Source organism: Stigmatopora argus, chromosome 9 (assembly GCF_051989625.1).
Source record: "Stigmatopora argus isolate UIUO_Sarg chromosome 9, RoL_Sarg_1.0, whole genome shotgun sequence".
Classification (NCBI taxonomy): domain Eukaryota; kingdom Metazoa; phylum Chordata; class Actinopteri; order Syngnathiformes; family Syngnathidae; genus Stigmatopora; species Stigmatopora argus.
Window position 1 is genome coordinate 8408996 of NC_135395.1, and position 25929 is coordinate 8434924.

At 53.7% G+C, this 25929-nt stretch overlaps 2 protein-coding genes across 5 annotated transcripts; one reads left to right on the plus strand and one right to left on the minus strand.

The window, feature by feature from the left end:
• Window positions 1-51: 51 nt before the first annotated feature.
• On the minus strand, window positions 52-16191 carry LOC144081967 (phospholipid-transporting ATPase ABCA1-like). Its single transcript, XM_077608584.1, has 49 exons — window positions 16035-16191; window positions 15111-15305; window positions 14933-15026; window positions 13729-13870; window positions 13538-13656; window positions 12853-12974; window positions 12573-12776; window positions 12392-12481; window positions 11670-11913; window positions 10930-11069; window positions 10752-10868; window positions 10476-10670; window positions 10206-10411; window positions 9971-10147; window positions 9678-9900; window positions 9385-9606; window positions 9110-9314; window positions 8737-8847; window positions 8508-8682; window positions 8315-8446; window positions 7929-8206; window positions 7646-7866; window positions 7509-7581; window positions 7169-7413; window positions 7052-7103; window positions 6870-6986; window positions 6653-6801; window positions 6468-6592; window positions 6301-6399; window positions 5640-5829; window positions 5483-5577; window positions 5391-5423; window positions 5222-5327; window positions 5077-5151; window positions 4840-5009; window positions 4596-4773; window positions 4417-4532; window positions 4205-4349; window positions 4015-4138; window positions 3812-3941; window positions 3607-3733; window positions 3462-3524; window positions 3279-3385; window positions 3076-3217; window positions 2872-3006; window positions 2671-2774; window positions 1585-1677; window positions 1188-1431; window positions 52-375 (listed from the first exon to the last, which is right to left on the minus strand). Exons 2-49 carry the CDS (start codon window positions 15174-15176, stop codon window positions 241-243), a joined length of 6855 nt encoding a protein of 2284 aa, XP_077464710.1. The 5' UTR covers window positions 15177-15305; window positions 16035-16191; the 3' UTR covers window positions 52-240.
• On the plus strand, window positions 546-23721 carry slc44a1b (solute carrier family 44 member 1b). 4 transcript variants are annotated; one of them, XM_077608585.1, is made up of 19 exons: window positions 546-715; window positions 1332-1449; window positions 16974-17120; window positions 17234-17445; window positions 18593-18682; window positions 18756-18898; window positions 18964-19100; window positions 19243-19336; window positions 19401-19570; window positions 19637-19726; window positions 19785-19924; window positions 19993-20179; window positions 20697-20865; window positions 21007-21163; window positions 21314-21397; window positions 21463-21600; window positions 21670-21906; window positions 22164-22897; window positions 23276-23721. In XM_077608585.1, exons 4-18 carry the CDS (start codon window positions 17401-17403, stop codon window positions 22485-22487), a joined length of 2205 nt encoding a protein of 734 aa, XP_077464711.1. In that variant the 5' UTR covers window positions 546-715; window positions 1332-1449; window positions 16974-17120; window positions 17234-17400; the 3' UTR covers window positions 22488-22897; window positions 23276-23721. The 4 variants fall into 4 exon arrangements, with proteins under 4 accessions (XP_077464711.1, XP_077464713.1, XP_077464714.1 ...); XM_077608587.1 differs by having other exon boundaries at window positions 22164-22265; XM_077608588.1 differs by lacking the exons at window positions 546-715; window positions 1332-1449; window positions 16974-17120 and having other exon boundaries at window positions 17214-17445.
• Window positions 23722-25929: the final 2208 nt, after the last annotated feature.

Consider the following 25929-nt stretch of genomic DNA (forward strand, 5'->3'; position numbering starts at 1 on the left):
AGCTTGGTGTCACATTGGAAGAGATTTAAAAAAATAAAATTAAATCAGTGAGGTATTTTCACATAGTTTATGTTCCTCCCAAAATCATCAACACTTTGATTGGCAGTAGAACAAACATAAATAAAAATCAAAGTACGATGATTTGAAATGATTTGGAATCTTGGTGGACGGGGAAAGAAAAATGGCGGTCGGCCAGGCCGGCGCCGCTTCAAGTTCTTTGTCTTCCGCCGTTCGCGGGCGTCACACGGCGCTCTCGTTGGAGCCGTTTTCCTGAGAAACGGCGGGCACGGCCTTCCCTCGCCGCTTCCTGAAAGAAGAGGCCGCGTCTTTGGAGTGATAGTCGTCGCTTTGGTCCTTGGCGAAGTTGACAAACACCTGCAAAGCAAGCAGACGTCAACGCCGATATATGGACTTTTTTTTCTAATTGACTGATATTCCCCCCCCAAAAAAACAGAAATATACTAGGATAGCGTTCACTTGTGTGACAATCTTAGTGACTCGCGCTTTAGCACCACCCAGTGGCTTACAGGAAGTGGTTGTCGCAAAAGAAGGAAATGAACCGGAAGTGGACGAGCTTCCTCGAAGCGATTAATAAGTGAACATGAATATTTCAGTAATATATTCATAAGATAATGTTGTTTATGTAAATACTAATGGTTAGCGCTAGGCTAACGTGGACGCTAGTTTTCTTACCCTGCCTCATCAATACAAAACTGTAAGTAAAGAATACGACCAATGTTTCTGTTAGCTAGCTAACGTGAGCTAATGTAAGCGGTACCGTCAACCTATGTTATTGATAGTGCTACGTAGATGCTAACGGCTACAGCTACGCTAACGTGGTCGCTATTAAGACAAGTCCAAGTAAAATGTTTCTGTTATTTGTGTAATATCATGTAATTCGTGTCTTCTAACTAGAATGTGATTGTTTATGCTATGTATAAGCTACAAGTATACTTAAAGTTCAAAAAATGTTTGGCGTTCTATTGCTGTTATTTCATATTTGATGCGTACATTAGTATAGTGTGTTACAATTGCCGTTTATAATCCATATGCTTTGAAAAAAAAAGTATATTGGCCTAAAATATCGGCTTTATTAAATCGGCTGAATTAAAAACAAATGAATTGGTATCAGTTTTGGATAATCCCACGTCAGTCGAACTCTATATGATTGCCGGCGAGGAATGTACCTGGTCCAACGTGGTCTGCGTGACGGAGTAGTCCTCAATCTTGAGGGCTTTCTTGTTCTTGGCCAGCGTGGAGAAAATGTGCGTAAGTGAAGAGCGTGATGAAGACAGCTGGTACTGAAGCATGTTGCGATGTTTCTCTTTCAGCGTGCTGCCGCTGAGCTCGCGCTCGATGAAGCGGCTTACAGCCTCCAGGTCCGGATCGGGACCCGCCACACGCAGGACCACGGTGTAGCCGTCGCCGAACCTGCCGCCCAAGTGCAAGGTCAGCACGCATTTTCACATCCCGATCTTACGGGTGAAACGTAGCAAATTTGCAATAGCTCCACCTTTAAAATGTTGTCACACAAAATCTGGCATGGAAGGGGTTAAGATGTTAGTGTATGTGTGTTATTTATACCTGTTCTTCAAATGTTGGACACTGCCGATACATTTGAACCTGCCGTTGACCATGATGGCCATCCGGGTGCACAAGGCCTCACACTCTTCCATGCTGTTGTACGTAAACACAAACGCAGATTAATACTGAAACGAACGTTTTTAAAGCGGATCAAAATCCAATCTTTGAAACGTCAATTCAAATGCGAATAGTTTTGCTCCGATGCTCTGATTGTCATTAAAAAAAAAATTATAACATCCTGTACATCTTTTAGAATACCGTATTTGTTCGAGTATAACGCGCAAAATTTTGTACCCCCCAAAAAATGAAGTTTGGGTGTGGGTTATTCATGAGGTCTTTGCTTTTATGACCAAATCCTGGTGAAATGCCCTCCTCAGCCTTTATAAAGGGAGACGTAAAAACCCGTTTTTGTCCACCAGATGGCGAGCGAGAGCCCGTCCTATAAGAATGGAATCAATTGTTTGGTGAATCTGATGATGATGAATCAGACTTTGAACATTTTTAAATATTATGATGATGAATTAGACTAATGATTTCAAATTGTAAATTCCATTTGAGAATTGAGTTCATACTGGTACTAGTTTGTTTTACCAGGATTCCGTACCATATGTTGTCATGGCGACGTGTTCAGCATTTGCCAGTTACCAGTACCGGTGCAATCCTTCGTCACAAATTATGAGTGCGCGTTATATCGAATAAATACGGTAATCTTATTCATCCCGTACTCAGGGAAATTGACTTTGTTGTAGTTGACTTTGGCTCCCTTCCTCTCAATTTCCTGGGTAACCCCAGTTCAATTTGGGGCCTCTATGGGTTGCTTCCTGTTGTTGATTTTGGGTCACTTCCTATTAATACCCGATCAGTTCATATTGATTCTGGGTCAAGTCCTATTGATGTGAGATGACTTCCAATTGATCGAAGGATCATTTCTGGGTCACTCGCCGTTGATCTCGGGTCATTTCCTGTTGATTTTGGGTCCATTTTTTTGGCACGCACATTTGGACAATCCACTAAAAAGACATTTAGTTCCCTTTTGGTGACCAGGTGAGAAGGAAAGGCCAAAAAGTAGAAGACGATGAGAGGAACCTGTGCGAGGTGAGCACGACGGAGCGTCCCTCCTTGATGACGGACAGGATGCAATTCCAGAGCGCTCGCCTGGCTTTGGGGTCCATGCCCGTGGTGGGCTCGTCCTGTAACCGGGGCGACGGCAGAGGTTAGCTCCGCCCACAAGCAGTGCGAAACGAGAGAAAACGTCTCTCTGGCTTAACCCGTAACGGGGCAACTCACCAGGAAGACGACGGGCGGCGCTCCGATCAGCGCCATGGCGGTGGACAGCTTGCGCAAATTCCCGCCGCTGTAACTTCCTGCCGCTTTGTCGGCATACTTGAGCAGACCCAACTTCCGGACGCCCCACTCGGCCACCTGTCCGTCACGCCGCGACGGTCACGGCGAGGGGATACGTCTCGGGCGAGAAAACGGGCGGCCGCTCACGTCGCAGACTTCCTCCCCGGGAACTCCCCTGAGGATGGCGTAGAGTTCCAGATGCTCCCGTCCCGTCAAAAGCTCGTTGATGGCGTCGAACTGAGGGCAGTAGCCCATGTTCTGGTGGACCTGCTCCAACTCTCGCAGGATACTGCAGAAGGAGCGCAGTTAGCGTAGCGCCTTAGCGCCCGATCGGTGGGCTTCGAGCCGACCTTTTGCCGGCCAGGAAGGCCTCCCCGCCGGTCACCGTCGTGTCACCCGTCAGCATTTTGAAGGTGGTGGTCTTCCCTGCGCCGTTCACGCCCAGGAGCCCGAAACACTGCCACACCCACACAAAGTTACACGCAAAAGTCACGCGCGAGCGGCTAGCCCACACCCACGCGGTTGTAACCGACCTCCCCGGGGGGGATCCCCACGCAGAGACGGTCCACCGCCGGTCTCTGATTCCTTTTGAACACCTGCGGCGGCGGAAGACCGCGGGACTCCTTAACACCCGAGGGCTGGCGGGCGCTCCGACGGACGCCACTTGACGACAATCACCTTGGTGAGTTGTCGGAGCTCTAGGATGTGCCCGCGTCCGAGTCCGTGGACGATCCGGTGCCTCTCGCGAGCGACGTCCTCGTCCTCGTCTTCCGGAAGTTCCGCCCGGCTCACCTTATTGGGCGCCCTGTGCGGGTAAACCATAGAATCCATTTGGAGTCCTTCCCGAGAAGCCAAAAATCCTGTGAGGGGGTGCTGAGATCACCTGGGTTTGATGCAAAATCTGTACTGTATAAGGACGGTGATGATGAAGAAGACCACGCCTTCCAACGCCATGGCGAACAAGTTCTTTCCCACCATGTCCCACTCCAGAGGGGAACGAAGCCTGGTCTCACCTGAGGCGCACACGCGACACGTCACGTGCGACAACCTCGGGGCAGTGCCAGGGCGGGCGGGGCGGGGCCTTACCAAATCTCTGCAGCGCGTCGGCCATGGCTTGGTTCTTGACCATGTCAATGAGGCCCCGTCCCAAGCAAAAATGAGGGAAGATGAGAAGGACGTTCTTCAGTATGTCGTTGATGCCGCCGATTTCCTAAAAGCGCCTCGACGGGTTAGCCAAAAGGTGGGTGGGGCGAGGGACGCCGAGGTGGGCACTCACGTGATCTCCAAAGAGCTCCATGACGAAGGTGGAGATGCTCCCGTTGATCCCGATCAGGATGTTGACGCTGGTGAGGACCACGTAGGCCGTGCTGGGGACGGTGAAGACGAAGGACGCCGGGTACATCAGCGGCGTGATGGACCACCTGCGACGGGAGGAAGCCGCGTCAGCGCGCCCTCCGGACCTTGGGGGGCCCGAGGACCGGTGCCTACCCGTAGAGCAGGAGCAACAGCGCCAGCACCGGCAGGTTGGTGGAGGAGACGTAAGCTTTTTGTTGAAAGGCCACGAAAATGAGGATGACCAGCGTCGCCGGGACCACGTAGTTGCACTGCCGAGACACAAGGGAGGTCATCCGGCGGCGTCCCTTCCCCCACGGGGCGGGCTCACCTACCATGTCCCAGATGAAGTTGGCGCTCCAGTAGAGGAGCGGGTGCACGCCACTTATGAAGTGCATGTGTTTGGTCTTGGTGACGCGCTCGTGAATGAGGAAAACCACAAAGCTGGCCGGGACGAAGGACATGGCGAAGATCACGCAGATGGACACCAGCACGTCCACGGAGGTGGTGACCCTGAGGGGGAAGGGAGGTCCAGCTCAGGCTAACAGGACGTGCCCCCTGGCGGACGCGCGCACTCACAGCGCCACCTGGGACAGTTGCTCCTTGGTCAAGTTGAGCGGGTGGTTGAAGGCTCGGATTCCGTAGCGCGCCGCGTCTTCCCCGGGGGGCAAGTTGGCTCTCAGGATGGCGTTGCTCATCACGTTGATGAAGGAGCCCATGCTGTGCCAGCCTTTATTGTTGAACCAGATCTGAGCGCCCCACCCCGCGCTCGCTTAGTCAGTCCGTCTGCTAATATATCGGCGGCGTGCCGCTCACCTTCACGTTGTTTTTGGTGTCCAGTCCGTGGATGAAAGCCGACAAGTTGTCAAGAAATCGATCCGCCGCCGCTCCCTGTACCAGACGCCACATCCATTGATTGGAGAAGACGTGAAAGCAAAGCCCTCTTACGATTTCCACCCACCTTGGTCAGTTCAAAGATTTTGCGAACGCGCTCGATGGCGTCGTCGATCTCGTCGGCCGGCGGGAGGACCTGAGTGCTCCTGGCGCCCAAGGAGAAGCCTCCGTACCTGCCGGTGGCGGGACCGCTTTGCATTGGTTTGTCCACAGGAGGCGGGATCCGGCAGACTCACCGGAATTCGTTGACCCAAACTTTGTTCTTCAAACTGAGGAGAACGGAATCGTCTTTTAGTGCCGGCGGCGCCGCGCGTGGAGCACTTCCTACCTTTTGCCGATGATCTGAGCGTAGGTTTTGACCAGGTAGTCGGAGATGTTCCTTCCCGTCAGGTTCTGCAGGACGTCCGTGGAACTCAAATTGATCTGAAGTCAAAACGCAGGTCAGCCACTCCGCGGCAAAGTGACCACCGCGTCATCGTCCTCACCTGGGGAGGGGGCATCCCCCCGGCTCCGGCGGGGCATTCTGGCAGCATCTTCTTCCTACCGTCGCAACTGCAGGAGCAGGCGGGAGAGGGCTCCTCCATGGTCCAGTTCCCGGAAAGGAAGAGCAGCCGGACGTCGTCCGGGACCTCCGGGACGCTCCAGTCCTCGTCGCCCATGGTGCACGGCGCGTCCCTGCGGACCGGCGACCGCCGTGAAAAAACAACCGTATGGACGAGAGGTGCCAGAGCGCCCTCGGCGAGGCGGGAGGGAAACCCGAGTCGCCAGAAGTGAAATGAGAGGAAAATGAAAAGAGGAAACAAGAAGATCCACACTGGCTGCAAGAGCACTGATTTGAAGCATATAGTCATTGTGGCCCACATTTGAAGTGTCCAGGATCAATGTACCACTTAACAAGCCATTGTTGTTATCCAGAGCCCGATGCGCACGTGAAGAGCCACAATACGCGCGTTCAAAAACATGGACCAAAGTTGTCCCAAGTGGAGAAAAGACAGGAGAGAAAAGAGCTTCGACGAGACCGGAAATCGGAAACCAGAGAATGAAAAAGTCCCTCAAGCTAAAGAGATAAAGTCCAAGCAAGATCCCCGTGGCAGACAACCCAGCAAAGTGGGCCAAAAGCGGCAGAGGCGACTGGTGGCATCTTACGGAAGATCCAGTCCTGGCATGCAACGGGTGCCCAGTCCCGGGGGGTCCAAAAGAGAAGCCAGCAACTTCTGCATGGTGGCGTCTCCCGGCGCGTCGTCACTACGTCCAAACGCATCTTATATTTTTAGGATGCGTTTCCACCAAGACTGGAGACAGGGAGGGAGTACCTGACGAAGGTGACCTGCTCTTCGTACATCCAGGGTTGCAGCTCCAAACTGGGATATTTTCCGAAAGGAGGCACGATGAGACCGAAGACCAGCGCGAGGCAGACAAAGACTGCCGGAAGGACGATCTGTGGGACGTGGCCAGGTGAACGCCAGATCCCAAAAGCGACGGACGCCAGCGAACGCACCTGAGCGAAGAAGCCTTTACGGGAGCGCCGGGCGTAGAGGAACCTTTTCCACATGAGGGCCACAAATTGCTGCTTTCGCAGATTCCAGCCGCTGACTTTTTCCGATCCCGTCCCGCCCATGCCGTTCAGGCGCTCCGTCTCCCGACCCTCTGGAACGCCGCGTCTTGTTTTTGAGGACCGCCCGAGGACCTCACCGGGATCTCACCGGACCACCTACCGAGATCGTCGTCGGAGGCGCCGTCGTGCTCGTCCGTCAGCGGTCTCAAGCAGCTCTGAGGATCGCCTCCTCCGAAAGCGTGAGTCCTTCGTCGTCGTCGGACCGGAAGCGTGCCGTCTGCGTGCCGCTTCACGGTTAAGGTTTTCGCGACACGAGTCGTCGGAGGCTCGGCCGGACGTTACCTGAGGGCACGTCTGTGTCCACGCCGTTGTCTTCGGCCACTTTTAGAAATATCTGACGAGACAAAAAGGGAGACTGAAGCAAACCGCTCACTGGAGAAGAAAATTTCCAATGTTAACCTCTTCCAAGGTGGTGTCGGAGACGCCGTAACTGGAGATGTTGAGCTCGCTCAGCTTCTCGTCCATCTCTCGGAAAAGCTCCACGAAGGCGCCGTCTTTTGCCGCCGAGTACGGGAGGACGAAAATCAGCTCGTGCCCGAGGTCCGCCACCACGCGGGCGGCCGGGACGTGGCGCAGGATCAGGCCCGACACCCGCGAGGTGTCCACCGGGGGTGCCTCGCACACCGAAGCCGGGCGCCCGTTTTCTAAAAGGTGGACGGCAAAGCGGTTCAGGGTTGCCAGATGCAGAAGAAACCCGGGGCCGATCTGGCAAGTGGAGCCGGTGGAGCCGGTCGCTCACCGATGGTGATGGCGTCGCTTTCCTGCTCGCTGCCGAGTCCGGCGTCGCTGCTGCTTACGGAACCGGTCTCGTCCTGCGACAGAAGCGGCCGGCGTTAATGCTTTCCCGTCTGGGACACCCCCCGCACGCACGCTGACCTTCTTGGCGAAGGAGACGGTGCTGGACGAGTTCCTGTAAGAGCTGAGCGAGGGTTCGGGGTCCTTCTTGACCAGGGTCAGGTAGTAGCCCGTCCCCAGCTGGTTTTTCAGGAAGAGCGAGGAGCCCACGCAGCACAATTTCCCGTGCGAGATGATGGCGATGCGGTCGCCCAGGATGTCGGCCTCGTCCATGTGGTGCGTGGACAGGATAATGGTGCGTCCTGCCAATGGCGACGGACGGCGCTGAGTGTGGGCGGGTTCGCTGGCGCCGGCCCCAACTCACCCTGCCGGTACTTGAGCAGCAGGTCCCAGATTCCCCTGCGAGCGTAGGGGTCCACTCCGGCCGTGGGCTCGTCCAGGATCACCACCTTGGAACCCCCGACGAAGGCCAGGGCCACGGACAGCTTCCTCTGCATGCCGCCGGACAGCGTGCTGGTCTTGGAGCGCCGTTTGTGCGGCAGGCCCGTGTCGCGCAGGATCTGCTCCATCTCGCCTTTCACGCCCTCCTCCGACAAGCCTTTGAGTCGGGCGTAGAACCACACGTGCTCCTCCACCGTCAACCTGGTGGAGATGCTCCCGCGTCAGTGGCCAATAGGAGGAGGATGGGCACAAAGAAGGCGGGACTAACATTGTGGTTTGGCGAGAACACGAGGAAGGAAAAACGCTTACATGCTGAAGAGGACGTTGTGTTGAGGACACACCCCCAAGCTCTGACGGATGGCGGTCAGCTCCGTCCGGATGTCTCGACCCAGGATGTAGGCGGTGCCGGAGGTGGGCGGGAACAGACCGGTGAGGACCGACCTATCGCCACGTAGACGGTTCAAGCCTGGCCGGGCCGCCGACGGAGGGCGAGATCACTCACATGGTGGTGGTCTTTCCCGCGCCGTTGTGTCCCAGGAAAGACGTGATCTGTCCTTCGTAGAAGCCCAAGGTCAGGCCGTCCACCGCCACCTTGTGCCCGTGCCGGTACACCTTGACCAGATTTTTGATGTAGACGCCGGGCTGGAGGTGGTTCGGTTCTTCTTCCATGCACGCCGCTACACCAAAGCAGATATAAAAACAAATCCCGTCTTACGTTTTCGCCGCCTCACCTTGCTTTCTTTTGCACTCCAGTGGAACCTTGTCGGACGCGTTCCCCTCTTCTCCAAACCAGTAGGACTTGGTGAAGGGGAAGAACCACGGCCGAGGAATCCCGTATTGACCTGCCGGATGGAAAGGGATCAAAAACCATTTGCCGCGCTTTGCTCTCGTGTCAGACGATGTAGTGCGAATGGGCAGAGCTTCCTTGGTCTCCGAGACAACTGCTGAGATTCTTACAGTATGTCTGGGAGAAAGGAGAGCTGGAGATTGGCCAGAGCTGTGCCTTGGCTCAGGCTCTTTGCCCAACAAAGATTGTGTTCACTCGCACTAGCGAACGAAAGCGCGAAAAGGGGCCGGCCCACACACTCTAGGCTTTCACGCTACCTGGAAAAACGGCTTCGATGTACCAGGTGAGGAGTCCGTAGAGGAAGGAGTCAAAGTACATGATGATCATGGCGGTCCGGAGGCTGAAGTCGTCCTCCTCCAAGGGACTGGCCAGCAGGTTATCCCACTGGATGCCCACGCCTTGCTCCTCGAACAGGGCAAAGTACTCGCAGCCGAAGCCGAAGGCCACCGGCGAGAGGAGGCTCTGCGGGCAACGGGGACTGCGTTCGGGTCGGAAGGAATGGTCCCCACCGCCAAGACTCGCCCGTTCTTACCGCGAAGACTTTGGCCGTGAAGCCGATGTGGTCCTGCCAGGCCACGCACAGGACATAGGGCAAGTACAGCGTGAAGTAGATGATTCCTCCGCAGGCCGCGGCCAAGTTGGCGCGAGCGAAGGCCGTGCTGATGAGGAAGCACTGCATGATGGTGACCACGGCGAAGGAAGCCAGGAAGAGGAAGACCACGCCCGAGTCGCTGTAAGGCAGCAAGTTTCCTTTCTGGGGGAGGAGGAGAATCCGGGGGGTGACGGTCCGAGTCCACGCGTGGCGCCCGCCCGGCGCCCACTCACCTTGAGCAAGAGGACCAGGAGTCCGGCGCTGATGAGCAGAGGAATCAGCGAGCTGATGAACCAGCTGAACCACAGGATGCCGTTGTCCAATCCCATGATCCTCATGGTCTCCTTCAGACGCGCCTCCTTCTCGTACACCACGCTCTTCAGGATGATGGAGACGGAGAACATCCAGGCCAGCGTCATGAAGAGCGGCATGGAGCGACTCATCACCCGCAGGAAGCTGAGGGCAGCGAAGACGAGGGTGAGCCGGACGCCGCCGGACGCCGCCCGACGCCGCCGCCACCACCTACATGTCGTCCACGTAGCACGGGTACGGCATTTGCTGGATGTAGACGCCCGTCTTGTCTTTGGTGCCGGTCAGCGTCCGCACCAGGGCCTGCTCGATCACGTCCTGGAGGTAGGAGAAGCCCCCCCAGAGGTAGCGCATGTCCTCAAAGGGGTCGGCGCGAGGACCCGGGTCCCAGTACCTGAGGAAAAGCCAGGTTTAGGGCCTCGCCCCCCCCACTTTGGAACCGCCGTCCTTACGCGTCTTTGATCTTATTGGTCCGCTCTACGTTGTCGATGTCCATCCGGATCTTGTAGCTGATGTTGGGCGGAAGCTCGGTGGCGTTGGCGGCCACGTCCGGGAAGACGATCCCCGCCCAGAAGCGCTTGTCCTCCAGCAGAAGCATGGACTCGTTGATCATGTGTTCTTCGGTGGACACGGGCTCCAGCTTGTCCAGGTTGACGCACTGAAACCAGGCGGCTTTTACCCATCGTATCTTCTCGGCCGGGGAACGGTCGCCACCTTCCTACCTCCATGAAGCGGGAAATGCCGCCCACGGCCTGGTCGGTCTCGTTGAAGACGTCCCTCCAGGTGAGGGCGCCCGGCCGCCGTCCCCGCTCGTCGGCGTGCCTGGACAGGAAGTGGGAGACGTCGGCCACGGTCCAATCGGTGTCGGCCAGTTGCGCGTGAAAGTAGAAGGCGGTGACGTTGTTTTTCAGCAGGGACTGGAAGGCACGCACAAACGGGCGCTTCCTGTTTTCCGGCGCCTCGGCCAACGGACGGAAGACGGACGCGCCGAGGCTTACCCGTAGCAGGTTCATCTGTTCGCTGTTCTCCAGGAAGTTCCACACTTTGGGTTTCACCTCGTCCCACATTCCTTCCAAATCCCGGAAGACGCCCAGCTCCTGGAAGGTGCGGTTGACCTGCGGGGACCATAGACGGGGGGCGTCAAGCGGACGGCGAGGCGGGAATCGGGTCGCTCACCTCGTGGATGACCCGCCGGGTGGCGGGCGTGTCGGGCGTGTAGAGGATTTTCCCCAGCAGCAGCGGCTTGACGGCTTCCCAGATCATCTTAGACATGGGGTTAGAATCCAAGCTGCTCACCAGACTGTTGCAGAAAGGAGCTGCGCACAAACGGCAAATGTTCGGGTGACTTTTGCACCTAACGCCCTCCCTCCCTCGCACCCGATGCCTCTTGGCCTTGGGAGAAAGCCTTGCCATGTTTTCATTTGCATCCACTTTAGCATAGCGTTAGCATTTTCTACTTATCCCACTGGCTGGGTAAGCACAGCTGTGGGGATTGCAGCGTGTCAACGTGGACAAACAAAAATCCTCAGCTGAACGTATAGAAGGTATTAAATATCCGGGGGTGGGGGGGTCTCACACTGAAAGAGCAAGGGTGCTAGTTTTGACCAAGGGAGAAAGGTCTTGGAAACCAGACCAGGATTTTAGGAGCAATTGTTGGAGTTGACGTTTTTGAGACTTATTCAGTCGAGATCTACTATGGCGGAAAAATTGCTACCCGGTTTGGCTGTCCCCACCCTCTCGCCACCCCATAAATATTTCCTTAGACCCGCCCCCGCACGAGTGCCATCGCAGGCTCAAGTCGGTTGTCTGAGAAACCGATTCGCACAGTGGGGGTCTGACCCAAATGGCCGTATCTTCCGGACTATAGTCTTTCACTTTTCCCATACTACGACTTTCCACCGGTTCGCCTGACCTACCGGAGGCGTTGTCGTAGTGCTGCGCGGCCGTGGCGTCCTCGCTGCTGTTGTGGCTGCCGAAAAGCGCCTTGAAGTTGCTGTCCTCGTACCAGTTGAGAGACTTGATCTGCAAGCCGCCGCCCTCCGGGTGCCCGCAGGCGATTCGCGACACGGCCTGGTACAAGGCGCTGGGCGAGGACGTGGCGTTGCGCCGGAGGAAGATGATTTCTTTCCTCAAGTCGATCCAGCTCTTCATCCCTGCCAGCTGCGGAAGGCCAAAATTCCAAAGTTGTCGCGTTGCCGGATATCCGGAAACGGATATCGAGACGGGACGCGAGCGTGGAAGGGTAAAAAAATGCCGCACGGCGTCTACGTCGCCACCCGCTACGCCGGTCAACGGGGACGAGGCAGCTGGCGGAGTGCGGTTTGTTTGTTGCTTCTAATTCTTTGTGCAGCTGCGACTTTGGGTGTCCTGACCGCCCAGCAACTCGCGTGCTGAGCCCGTGTCATTATACTTGTATAATGACCATAAAAGCAATGTAAACGCTAGCTTAGCGTCAAATTGGAAATAGGTGAGGAACTCGACAGCATTTTTATTCGATGCCAATGAGAGCTCATCACAATCCTTGATTTCATCCAAAATGAATGAATGAAATAGCCTTCTCCACACGTGCGAAACACTGCCCCCTACAGGCCACGCGGCGCAATCTTTTCAAATCCCCGTGACCCCGCCGATGGCCTACCTCCACGGCCAAGGAGCCCAGACTGTCCAGCAGCTTGTTGGCGGCCGCGGAAACCTCTCGTACAGCCTGGGGGTTCGATCTGGCGTCCACCTGAGAGACGAGCGCGCCGACGGGTGGCGCTCCAGATCAAACATTCCCAAGTCCCGCACCTGCGACGCAGGCGAGAAAAAGGACGCCTTACCAGGAATGGTTTGAGGAAGTCGACGTTCTCCAGAAAGTTGCGTTCGGCGAGGTCCAGCCACACCGGCGGGGCGCGGCACACCAATTCCTGCACGACCACGGCGACGGCGGGCTCCGTGATGTTGATGAACTCCCCCACGCCGCGGCCTCCCGGCCGGCGGGGGCATGCGTCCCGCAGGCGAACCCCGAAACCTCTCAAAAGGACCTGAACGCAAACACGCTCCCGTCCAGTGAGCCGTCGACGGGGCGGGCGACGGACGGAGCGCGGCGGGCGGGCGGACCTTCTCCAAGTCCACGTCGGCGTCCAGGATGTGCGAAACCAGCGCCGGCGGGAGGGTCACGTTGAGCGACAGGAAGTGGGAGAAAGTCTCCCCGTCTCGCAGGAAGTGCTTCAACTTGAAGCCTGAAAGGAAAAGTCAACATTGGTTCTTTTCTACTCTCCGGCTTGGCACGTGTCAAAACAGGCCCGAGCGGGAAACTTTTTGACGGGTCGAGCCGCCGTGACGCCATCGCTCAAATGAGCCGGCGTGGCTTCAAGCCGAGATGGCCGTCGGCTCGAGTCCGTCAACCCGGCCCGGGTTGGCGAGGGTTTGGCTCGCCGGGGTCGCTCCCCCGAGCGGGCTCCTCCTTCGCTCTCTCCCCGCCACAATAAAAGCAGGTCAGAGCAGGTCGGAAACTCGACACGCCGTCATTAAAACACAAAGAAGTGGCAAATTCCTTTTGTTCAGCCAGCAAGAAAAGCGCGGAACAAAAGAAAAATGGCACCGGAAATTTTAAGGGGCGGAGGATTTTCGGCCGTTTGCTCCGGATTGGAATCGAGCTCGGAATTGAAGGTGTTGAGATGGAGTATTGAAAGTGGAACCTTGGATTACGCGTTCTTACGCTGGTCTTTTGCTAACGATCTAGATGGCTAGCTAAGGTGCGCTTCTCGTGGTTGGCTACCGTTAGCTAGCGTTGGCTACTGACCACTTCTGCTGCTTTGGAGCTTCTTGAGGGCGCTGGCCAGCTCCTTGAAGCCCTCCAAGTTTTTGTCGTTCTGACTGTACAGGAGAATCTTCTTAGCGTCGGAGAAGAGACGGGAAATTCTGCCAGAAAAAAAGAAAAAGAAAGTGGGTAAACGGGCTCGAGACGCCAGGCCAAGGCGGACGCCGGCTCACATGGAGTCGTTGAAGTTGCCCACCACGCCGGGCGACTCTCCGGGCGTGGGGCTGCGGAAGCACGGGTTGTTGGCGTTGCAGAGGATGCCCTGGATCCAGGGCAAGGTGCCCGCCGAGGGCATGGCTTTGTTGGGGAAGTGACCTGACAAAACAGAGATGTCAGACAGCCCCCGTTAGAGCCTGACATTTTGCCTCGTCTGGATTTTCAAATGCCAATACCAGCTCCAAAAAAATGGCAGTTTGCGACGGCTAAACCCCGTTTTGTAAACTGGGACTTGAAAGGCTCGCTTCTTATAGTTCAAAACAGTTTTTTCTTACTTCCATTTATAACACTGGCCACCAGGAACGTCACCCAAACGGCGAAGCAACCATTTTCTATCACCCAAAAAGTCAACTTTCCATTTATGCTATCATAGCATCTAATAGTATGGATCTGTCTTGAAAAAAAAAGCGATTTAAACCAATATATATTTTTCTATATCAGACAAATATCGGTCAACCTTCATGAACAAAAGATCAGGTAACATAACAATTATGCTAATATATATGGGCCGCCATGTCCACATACGATACGGTGGCGCCATTTCCAAGCCAACGCGCTTCTCCGTGCAAGCGGGCCTGAGTCCAATCCAATTTTTGGACTCGATTGAGCTCGACGGTGACAAGTTAGGACAGGTCGCCGCTCCATGACAGAGGCAACATTCCTCAAACGACTACAACCCACGCACACGCTGCACGCTTTCCCTCCTTCCACCGCCTCAGTTTCACCCATGGTGGGCTTTTTTTTTATAACCCCCCTTTTTCTTTAAAAAAAAAAAAAAAAAAATCCCCTTGCTTCCGCTCGGCACGGGCGGCGCTGGTTTTCGGCGCCCCGCGAGCACGACCTTGAGCATCTGACGTCGTCCGATTATGACGTCCATAAAGAAAGATAAAATTGGAAAAAGAGATAAAAAGATAAATGGACACGAGGAGGACAAAGGGGGACCGAAGACTTATCAAATTAGGTCGATCTCATTCATTAAATCTAATCCGAGTCTGGAATGCCCCAAATTAGCCGTAGACTACGCTAGCAGCGTGGTTAGCCGTTTAGCTCGCTTCGCTAGCGCCGAAGGGTTCGGGTTCGAATCCCACTTGAGTTTAGCTTTACGTCACTTCGCCCGACCCGCCCATTGGACGGAAGGATTGGCCAACGTGGCCAACTCACATTCGTGCTGTTCGTACGGCGGGTAGCCGATGCGCACGGCGATGAGGATGAAGAAGATGAAGAGCGGCCACACGATTTCCACCAGCAGTTGGAGCTGAAAAAGCAACAATTCTCAGCGGGGTCCCAGATTTTTTTCCCCGGATCCCCCCCAAAATGGCCGTAAAGTTTGTCATCTTACCTTCTGCCGCCGCCTGTAGGTCAAGTTCTTCCACAGCAGCAGACCCAGCTGCGTCCGCTGGGACATGGCCGATCCTGGGCGGACCCCGGGCCCGGTAGCCCGTCCGACCCTCGGCGACGCGCGTCTCCAAGGGTAAAGGTCAAGATGTCTTCAGATAGCGGCGATCACGTGGCCCTCACGCACGCTCGCTATCATCTGCGGAGTCGCCGGCTTTATTAGGAAGAGCTGATAATCTCCCGCTGATTGCTAATCAATAACCAACGTTGACCTAACGAATCTTCAAAATACTTTTTTGCCTTTGCTAGCCAAACGCCAGGCAGCCGAACTTCAACGGCAAAGTTCATCTCAGTTGAGAACGTGCCTCGTGGTAGTTAGCAAAAACAAAAAAAAGACAACGGCTTTTCAAATAGAAATATCGATCGGCTTTTTCTTTGGGCTAGCCAGACATATTACTGTGTTATTGCAAACAAGAAAATGATATATGAATAATAATGACAACATTCTTAAACGTTTAAATGGCATTGATAGAAATGAGTGTCCCACGGCACAATATTTAGGACATAATCCAACTTCTTCCAACCCCTCCCAGGTGAGATGTAGTGGCCGTCTATGGCCGTCAATGGCTGTTTTCACTAGGTATCATATCATTTAGACAATTGAGGCTTTTGAATAGTTAGAGTAAACGCTCTCCCTGAAAGGGTTGATGAATATGCAAAATAGAGCCGTTTTTGGAAATGACAGCCAACAGGTCGATCAATTGACCAACTCGATCAATCCAATCAATCACTGACAGAATTCTTGGCCAATATTCCGAGTCATCCATTTTAGGCAGAGCAGCCAACTTGTCTTTCTTTTGCCGTTTGTCAACTCGGATGAACTTTAGTCCGACACATTTCAACACTCGCCAGCAGTGGACCCTCTTACCTTCTTCTTCCTAGTGCTTCCTTTTTCTTCTCCTTCTGAACCTCCTCCTCCTTCTTCTTCTCCTTCTTTTTCTTCTCCTTCTTTTTCTTCTCCTTCTTGTCCTTCTTCTTCTGCTTGAACGTCGCTCGCGGACTGCCGACTGACGAAGTGCGTTTTGTCAAGTCAACTCCGATTTTGCAAAATCTCGCTCTCGTCCCGGCCGGCGTCTGTCAGTTTGCAGTGATAATCGCATGCTGCGTTTCCGGTCGCTACTTCAAAATAAAAGGGAAACGCCCATCCGTCAATGTGAATTTTGTCTAGGAAAGCGGGGCATTATTTTGGAAGACGCATCTCGTGGGTGCCACTTCCGGACTGGCGTAACTTTTCTTTTCTTGAATTGAACTTTTCCAAAAGACAATGTTTATTTCAATAGACACTGAAATAAACGTTATAAGAATAAATGTTCTTTCGAGTGACCTCAAAAAGATGATCAAAATAAACTTGGAAAGGTGTTTATGAATATTATTTAAAACCGGAGTCACAAAAGCCAGAGTTGACATCGATATCTAGTTTGAATTGGACAAAGAAGGACGATCTCACGACGATAAATCCTTCAAAATAAATAAATAAAACATACAATGACAACAAAGGGAGCCCTCTAGATTATGGGTGTCCAATCTGTGGCCCCTGGCCCAGTTTTTGTTTGAACACTTTAGACTCTAAAGTTTAGAGTCTAAATTTGTCTCACTGTGCTCTACAATGGGTTGACAATTATTTTTGCAACACTTGTGAGGAGAAGTGGAAAGGAAAAGGGAATGAATGAAACTCCTGAGCACACATTTTAGCTTTGCAACTTTGTATTTTTCAATGTTGAAATCCTTCAAATCAGCATCAGCATGAAAATTCCTTGGTAGTAAAAAAAAGCAGTAGTCATCATTGTTTTTTTTTTTTTTTTTTTAGGTTTCACGCGATGTGGCTCCGCCCCCCAAGCAGCGTGGTCAGCTGGACGTCGCGTCAAAGTGAACGCACGGCCGCTAGGGGTCGCTCACCTCTCCAGCGATTGATCATTCTGCTGTGAAAGAAATCGCCAAACGATCGTCACGATTGGTAATCGAGCGAACGACTCGCCTTCCAATGACATCGAGTGCGTGCTCCCCAAATCGATGAATGCGCTCTTTGTCCCCCCCCCATCACCCCCGCGCACGCGCGCACGCACACAGCCTGGTACAAGAGTCAACAAAAGGACAAAAGGTCCTTTCTGCGCGCGAGGCGAGCGGCACATGAGTGCAGATGTCACTTTCGCACGAGCGACCGAGGACGGACGGACGGACGCGGCCTCGACGCTCGCCGGCCTAACTTGCGAGTCCTTCGGCCCCCCGCCGCCAAGATGGAGCCCAGCCGTTCGGAGCAGCAACTTCACTTCCGCCCCAAGGTAGGGAAACGTCCCCCTCAGCGGACGCTTGACAAAAATGTTGCCGGAATTGTCCGTGTCGCCGTGGCGACCTCGGAGGAAAGTTCCCCAAAAGATGGGTTTGACGTCATCCGAGAGGACAAAACATACGCGACGACGTCGCTGGGGATTGGTCGTAAAATCCATTGAGGCTTTTCCATCTCGGTCTAGGAAGTAAGAACTTTTCATCACTCGATTGATTTAAAAAACTCGGGGGAAGTGGCTAATGGGGTGCTTGTGTTCACTTGTGCACCAGATGAGATCCAACGCATTCAATCAAATCAAAAGCCTTTATTGTCATCATACACAGCTGCGTATAACGAAATTGGTGCATTAATATCACTTTTCAAGAGCTTCTATTCATTTTTCCGTCGCCCAAAAACCTACAATTTGCCTGCAAAAAAAGAATGTGCCACTAACTGTTGAGCCCGGATGCTTCTGTCGGCCTTTCAAAATAAACGATGTCGCCCGAGGATGCAGGATCGGCTAGAAAGAGCTCGCGCACGCAGGCACGCGCTCAAACTGGGCTTGGCGGGGGGGAGGCGCCGCCCAGCGGCGGCGGCGAGCGACGCGACGCGACGCTCGGCCTCGCGTGGCGGTGAGCCGGCGCATGCGCAGTGACACCAATGGCCGCTGCTGCGCGCTGCCAGCCCACTGGGTAGCGAGGAAGCGGGCGGGCGAGCGAACGAGCCAGGGAGCGAGCGAGGAAGGAAGGGAGGGAGGGAGCGACCTTCTCGTCTTGTCTTGCGACGTTCGGACGACAAGAGAAGGAAGGAAGGAAGAAAGAAGGACCGCTGGCGTCAGTCGTCGCTTCCGCTTCCGGCTTGGGCCTTTCATGCGGGCCGTCTTGGCGGCCGCGCCTTCCCACCGCCGCCCCCCGAATCCCCCGGCCCTAGCAACCCGTCGCTCGGCTCGAGCTCCGTCGTCGCGGAGGAGATGGGATGCTGCGGGAGTGCGGAGGTGAGCCCCCCCCACACACACCCAGCGCGTCGTTCGCTCGCGGTTAGGTGACATCTTTCCGGCCCGTAATCCGAGAGCGCCTGTCTCGCTCACTCCTTCGCACCTCATCCTATTAGCCGCCGTCGCGTCGCCGTCGGCCTGCTAACACTTTCTTTCCCGTCCCCCGCAGAGGACAAAGCGCGAATGGAGACCGCTGGAGGAGCGAAGCTGTACTGACCTGCCCTGGTTCCTGCTCTTCCTCATCTTCTGCGTCGGCATGGTAACGCACCCCCCCACCCCCGTGCTCTCGCCCTCTCGCCCCATCACCTCATTTGTTGTGCTCCCTCGCGCAGGGCAGCGTGTGCGCCTTCACCGTGGCGTCGGGAGGTGCGGCCCGCCTCCTCTCGGGTTACGACAGCTTCGGCAACACGTGCGGACGACGCAACCCGCCGCTGGACGGCATCCGGCTCAGCGGCCTGGACCACACCGAGAGGAAGTGGGTGCCCGGTCGGGCGCGGGACGGCGGCCGGCCATCGCCCTGACGTGTCGTCGTCCCCGCAGGTTCGTCTTCTACTTGGACCCGTGCGATGTGGACATCGTTCAACGGAAGATCAAGTCGGTGGCCCTGTGCGTGGCCCTCTGCCCCCCGCGTGCCCTCCGCACCTTCCATGACCTCCAGAACTTCGCCGAGGTCAACGGTGAGGCCCGCGCCGACGAGCGAAAGATTCATGGCAGGAGCACGAAAAGACCTTCCTCTGCCCCCGACAAAATGGCCGCTCCGAAGCGACGTTCTCATACGATCCCCTTAAAAATGGACGAACGTTTGCCGATGTGTTCCAGGTTCCGAATTGTGTTCGTACGAGTTAGCGGCTCACAAGTACGCCAGCGCTCCCGAGAGGTCGGCCAAGTGTCCCAAGCTTCCCGTCCCGCCAAGGTAAGGGAGCCTTCGTTTTTATTGGATCCCGCCCTAAGCGCCCGCCGCCCCGGTCCGTCCGCAGCAAGCCGTTGCCGCTGTTCAATCGCTGCGCTCCCACGGACGTCTCCTGTTACTCCAAGTTCGCCGAGGCGGTCGCCACGTTCGTCGGCGACCGCTCGCTCTTGCGTCGGGCGGTGGCCGGCGTGGCGGCCAGCAAGGAGATCATCGCCGGACTTTGCGTACTGGCGCTCGGTAAGTCCTTCCTGGCCGCGTGAGAGGCGGCCCCGTTCCCACCTGACCCACGTCCGCGTCCGCCAGCGCTTTCCATGTTGCTGACGGTGATCATCCGCTACATCTCGGCCGTCCTGGTGTGGATCCTCACCTCGTTGGTGGTGCTGGGGTCCCTAGGTGAGCTCTCATCCCCTTTCAAAATAAGAGCGCGGGCCTGACCGACGTGCCGTCTCAGCGGGAACCGGCGTGCTGTGGTGGTTCTACGTGGACCGCCGTCTCCAGGGAAACCAGACCGAGGCGGCCCCGGAGGAGGCGTCGGGCGGCGACGGGGAGGCGGCGTCGCCGATCTACGCCGCGTCCGCCTCCGTCTTCACGGTAAGCCCGAGCCGCACGGAGGGCGCCCGGTTGGACTGGCTCGCCGGACGCAATTTCCTGTCGCTCAGGCCGTGCTGCTGCTGCTCATGCTGTTCATGAGGAAGCGCGTGGCGTTGGCCATCGCGCTGTTCCACGTGGCCGGTAAAGTTTTCGTCCACTTGCCGCTGCTGACGCTGCAGCCCTTCATCACGTTCCTGGTGCTGCTCATCTTCTGGATCTACTGGGTGCTGGTCCTGCTCTTCCTGGGAACCAGCGGTAGGACTCCGTCAAAAAAAGAAAAAGTAGCAATGATGGACATTCCATCGTTGAATGAGTTTATCACAAGGAGACGGACAACCAATCACTCGTAACTAGGGGCAATTTAGAGTGTCCAATCAGCCTACCGGGCATGTTTTTGGAATGTGGGAGGAAAACGGAGTACCCGGAGAAAACCCACGCAGGCCCAGGTAGATTCCACACAGGTGGACCAACTTGGACTTGAACCCAGGAGTGGCGACACCAGGCCGCCCAGTAATTTAATTTTAAAATTATATATATATTTGTATATATTTTAATATATTAAAAAAAACAATATTTTGATTTTTTTATAGCACCTTGATTTCGACACAATTAAAACACTCATTATTTAAATGTATATATTAGAAGTATTCTTTTCTTCTATGACTTCCTTTTGTAACACTGTGAACACTGAAGAAAAATCATAACCCGAACAATGACCCCAAACCGTTAATCCTTCCCCGTTGATTGATTTGGGCCGACTCGGCCTCGGCAGGGGAGGCGGTGCTGAACGAGGAGGACGGGCTTACCGAGTTCCGCCTGAGCGGCCGCCTGGAGTACCTGGCGTGGTTCCACGGCGTGGGCCTGCTGTGGATCACCGAGTTCATCCTGGCCTGCCAGCAGATGACGGTGGCGGGCGCCGTGGTCACCTACTACTTCACCAGGTGGGGCGTGGCCGACGCAGACGCTCTCAAACCTCCTCCTTGATCCGCCGCCAATCGCCGCTAAATCCTCTCATTTTATTCTGTCATTTCTTTGCGAAGCGTCCAACCTTGTTTTTTTTTTCTTCCGGGCGCGTTCGGCAGGGACAAGAAGCGACTTCCGGCGTGGCCCATTGTGCGCGCTGCCTTGCGGCTGCTCAGGTATCACGTGGGCACGGTGGCCAAAGGCTCCTTCATCATAACGCTGGTCAAGATCCCCAGACTCCTCCTCATCTACGTCCACAGGCAGCTGAAAGGAAAGGTACGGACCGCGTTGCCAGATAAAATCGGGCTCCAGCCAGCCTGGACATTTGCAGGCTACTTTCTGTTGGTTTTCGACCATTTTAAGCTTCCCTATTAAGCGGGAATCTGGCAACGTTGACGTTCTGACACCAGCGTCTTTGCTTTCCAGGAAAACGCGTGCGCTCGCTGTGCGCTCAAGTCTTGCATCTGCTGCTTGTGGTGTTTAGAGAAGTGCCTGAATTATCTCAACCAGGTGAGGCCTTCTTTCCGGCGGGCCGCCGCCACCTCGCTAACCTAAACCCCGCCCTCCCTCGCCAGAACGCGTACGCCGCCACGGCCATCAACGGCACGGGCTTCTGCGCGTCGGCGCGAGACGCCTTCGTCCTGCTGGTGGAGAACGCCCTGCGGGTGGCCACCGTCAACGCCGTGGGAGACTTTGTGCTCTTCCTGGGGAAGGTGAGCCAAAGGGGCGGCGCCGACCGGCCGCTCCCCCAACGGCGCTGACGCCGGCGCCCCCATCGGCAGATCCTGGTCGTCGCCAGCACGGCCTTCGCCGGCGTGCTGCTGCTGAACGCGCGCGGAGATTACGCCGAGTGGCTGCCGCCGCTGCTGCTGGTGTGCGCGTTCGCCTTCCTGGTGGCGCACTGCTTCCTGTCTGTCTTCGAGATGGTAGTGGACGTGCTCTTCCTTTGCTTCGCCGTCGACACCAAGTACAACGACGGCACGCCGGGAAAGGAGTTCTTCATGGACAAAACTCTAATGGCGAGTCCCACCCTTTTATTTATTGCTTTATCGGCAGATTTTGAGATGTTTTTACCCTTGAAAATGGCCGTGACCGTGGCCGCCATCTTAAACTTTGGGGCTAAAATGGAAAGCGGGTTGCATTTTGGGAGTTTTGGTGGGAACGGCGCTTTGTCCGAGGACCGAGAGCGGCCTCCCTCGGCCAAAATGGCCGATCCGAGAAAGACCCCTGTTCTTTGCGTGCTTTTCGCTCAGCGGCGCTCTCTCTTGACTTTTAGGAGCTGGCGGAGCGTAGCCGACGCTCGGAACGGGCGGCGGGCCGAGGGCGGCCCCGCGTGGAGGAGGCGTCGTCGTCGGAGGGCGCCCGGACCAAAGCCATGGTGAGTGGAGGAGGCGGGGCCTGGGAAAGCGCAGAATGGGAGGAGTTCCAGGTCTACTACCTCCTGACGGGCGTCTTCCTGGACTGCGCGTTGACGCCGCGCGCCGACTCGCTCTTGTGCCTCAGCCACGACGTCTTCCTCTTTTTGGCCGTCTACCTGCCCGCCTCGGGCGTCTTCCTCTTCCTGCGCCCGCCGCCGGGCGAGGCCGAGCCGGCGGGCTGACTGCGCGCCGCGGCTCGCCTCGTCCGAGCGCTTTCTGGCGCCGAGTATCCGTACCGTCCCTCCCGGAAAGGCGGAACAACCACGCCAAATTCATTCCCGGGATTTTTTTTCCACACGTACGCCCCAATTTTTTTATTTTAGTGCCATCCGGACGTATTTTTGGGGGGGTAGGGACAAAAGTCGCTGGGAGCGGAAACCTCCTGTCCGGATCCTGCGACGATGCAGCGGTCAGCCCAAAAATCCGCCATGCTCCAAGCGAGTACTGTCCAAGCGATAACTGGAAATTAGCCACGGATGGCCGGCATGGGCTTTGGCCCATGCCTTCCTCCCCTCTTCCCTCTTCATCTTCACCATCATCCTCACTTTGTTTTGTTCATCCATCATACTCATCCTCATCACCACGCCTTACGGTACGCCGCCGTTTAGCCCCTAGCCTTTGGGCAGGGTTGCCAGATCTGAACCATGATTAACAAGCAGTCCAAATGACAACTGAATATTGATGGGTTCTATATTTTGTTATTATAATCTGCTGTTTTGTACATCCTTTTGGTTCCATTTAGCACTAATTCACTAGAAAATGCCATTTTTTTCATAAATTACTTGGCGATGGGTGGCTCTTTCTCCCATCATTTTAATTTTGGGGGCTAATTTCTTGTAGTTTTTCCACTTATTTTCTATTCATTTAGATCAAACGTAGACCAAATTTTCTCATTCTGGCAACCCTGGCCACTGAAGGTATCCGCCACGCAGCAGGACGCCGTCTAACTATCCGTCTTGTCCCGTTTCAGGCTCCCGGGACCAGCTCGGCATGAGCGGAATCAGCCGGCAGACGGGACTTGAAAGAAGAGATTTATTTTTTAGCAACGTGTAACTTGTTTACCGTCTTTTCACTCCAGGACACCAAACGATATTTTAATAACAATAAGATGACGTAACAAGCACTTTATATGCAAGCATCGCTCGTTGTTTTGATTTTCGACTGACTTGACTTTTTTTTTTTTTGACGACCCGTCTCGGAAAGGCGGGACCACGCACTCGTCGGGATCGGTCCATCCGTGCGACCGATCGGCGAGAGAGGTCAGGGTTGGTCCGAAAAGTCACGTGACTCGGGGCGGCCTTTTTGCCGGCTCGACAACTTTTTCTTCTGTTCCTGGAGCTTCTTTTATATTTATGCTTTCTTATTATAAATGTTTGTTTTGTAAGAAAAATAGTCCAATAAAAATCATTACCTGTTCTTTCGCAGGCTTTAACTAGCGTGGCATCGATACTAGTATCAAAAAACGTGACCTCACAGGACAATATTTTGTCGCTACCATTTATTTGACATCCAATACTTTTTGCCCGCATGCATTTTGCAATGGACAATTTAAAAAAAATTAAATAGTAAACTGAATCATCTGTTTGCCCAAAAAATAAAAATATTTACATAGTAATAAAAAACAATTAAAAACCCATTACCAATAATAATTAAACAAATGGTAATTTCCCAAAAATATTCAACTTAAAAAAATATAAAATAATCATAACATGAATTCAAATAAATGTGGACTGTGTGTAGTTTCATTTTTTGTTTTTATCACCAGACCTAGCTTGATAAATTGTCTACTATATTTTTCTTTGAATGTGGCCAGGCCACATTCAAACATTGTTTACTTTTTTTTACTGTACTGTGTCTTTAAAAAAAGACTCATTTTTGGGCGGGCTGAGGAATTTCTTGTTTGACGTCCCTGGACACCTTAGCAACGTCACTACTTCCACTCAATTAAGCTCAGCTGGCCTCTTTCTTCCGGCGTCGTTAGCACTGCAATTAGCAACTCGACGCACTCCATCACGTATTGTTAACCTGCCAATGGGGAGTTCCAGCAGCCCGCTGGCGGTCGCTATGAAGAGGCTAGCTGTTCACCAAGCCTTGTTTTAAGAGTACCACTACTTATGTACTCCACAAAAGTAATGAGTCGTTCCCGTGGGACACCGCAACATATCTAACGCCATCAAAACACCGGTGCTCGGTGCCTATAGCTCCTACCTAGCGTGTTAGCATTAGCCGACGGGAGTGGTTGGACACAACCGGGGGAAAAGTTACAATAATACGCAAGTTGTTAAGAAAAGTAAGTATTCGCCACTGTTGGTAGCAATTAGTTCCAGTTTACAGTGACAGCGGAAAATACCATGAACCAAAGGGTCCCTTGTTGAACACTAGAAATGCTAATTAGCTATCAACTATAAATGCTAATGATCTAGCTGGGCGATAATATATATTATGGAGCTGGTTGTACTGTCAATTACGCCCCAGCGCACTCATTTGTGTTACATTTGTATCCCCCTCTATGGTTGAACATGGCAAATTGTTGCATTAATAATATAAATAAGGGATGTCCCTATCGCATATTTTTAAATGGGATCCGAGTCGCTCCTTAATGTGGCTCTGCCTATACAGAGTTCCAATCTGATACCTAAAAACGTATTAAAGAGAACATCAAAATGCCCCCCCAGCACCCAATTTGAACAGAGCCATCTAAAATTGCGAATTAAAACATTCACTTAAATTTGTCAGAATGATTTAATAACATAGATGAGGTGGTTAACTGTGCATGTTTTACCTTGTAGGTCACTATTTTTGGCAGACCTGTTTTTGAACCAAGGCTTTGGACTTTTTTGAACCTAGTTTTGGATTTCATTTTTACATTTACATTGAACTCAACGCCCATGATGAGCTGGAACGTCAAACCGGTAGGACAAAACACTATTTGCACCCACTGGACCAAGTTTTTTTTTCCTGCCCCCATTGATAGCAAAAATGTGGATATAGGAATTAATATAGCTTGGGGAAAGAAACATTCCTTTAGGTTATGATGTGCTTTGTATATATGTTTATGATTGTGGGCGTGGCAATATATAAATAGTGATGTAGTATGGCAATTTTTTTGTCTCACAAAAGGTGATCCATTTGATCCTGACAAAAATATATAAATCCTTTAAAAAAACCTCACAAACATTTCTGAATTTATCACATCCTACTTTTTAATTCACTTCATCTAATCGAACTCCCCCCTTCCAAAACCAGAAGACTAATTAGGATTTAATTTCATTATTAAGGCTTTTTTGGTCACTTTTCTGCTGGGTTTATGTCCAAAGTATGGTTTGGTATCATTTTCGCGCAACTATGTCAATAGCACTGAATTGAAACTGAAATTTGACAATAAGACTAAACTGTACTGCAAACTTGCCGCCAGCAGAGGGCAGCAGAGCCCTCAAACATAAGCGTACGAGCGCCGCTTTTTGGCCAATGTCTGAAAGTAGTGCAGGTGTCGTGAAAATGTTGGGACGGTTTGTTTATGATTGTGATGTCACTGTTTCACGTCGAATTATGATGATGCTATAACGAAGTTTTATAAAATGTCCTCTGTCGTTTTCTCGTGGAATGATGCGGTAACGAGGTTTT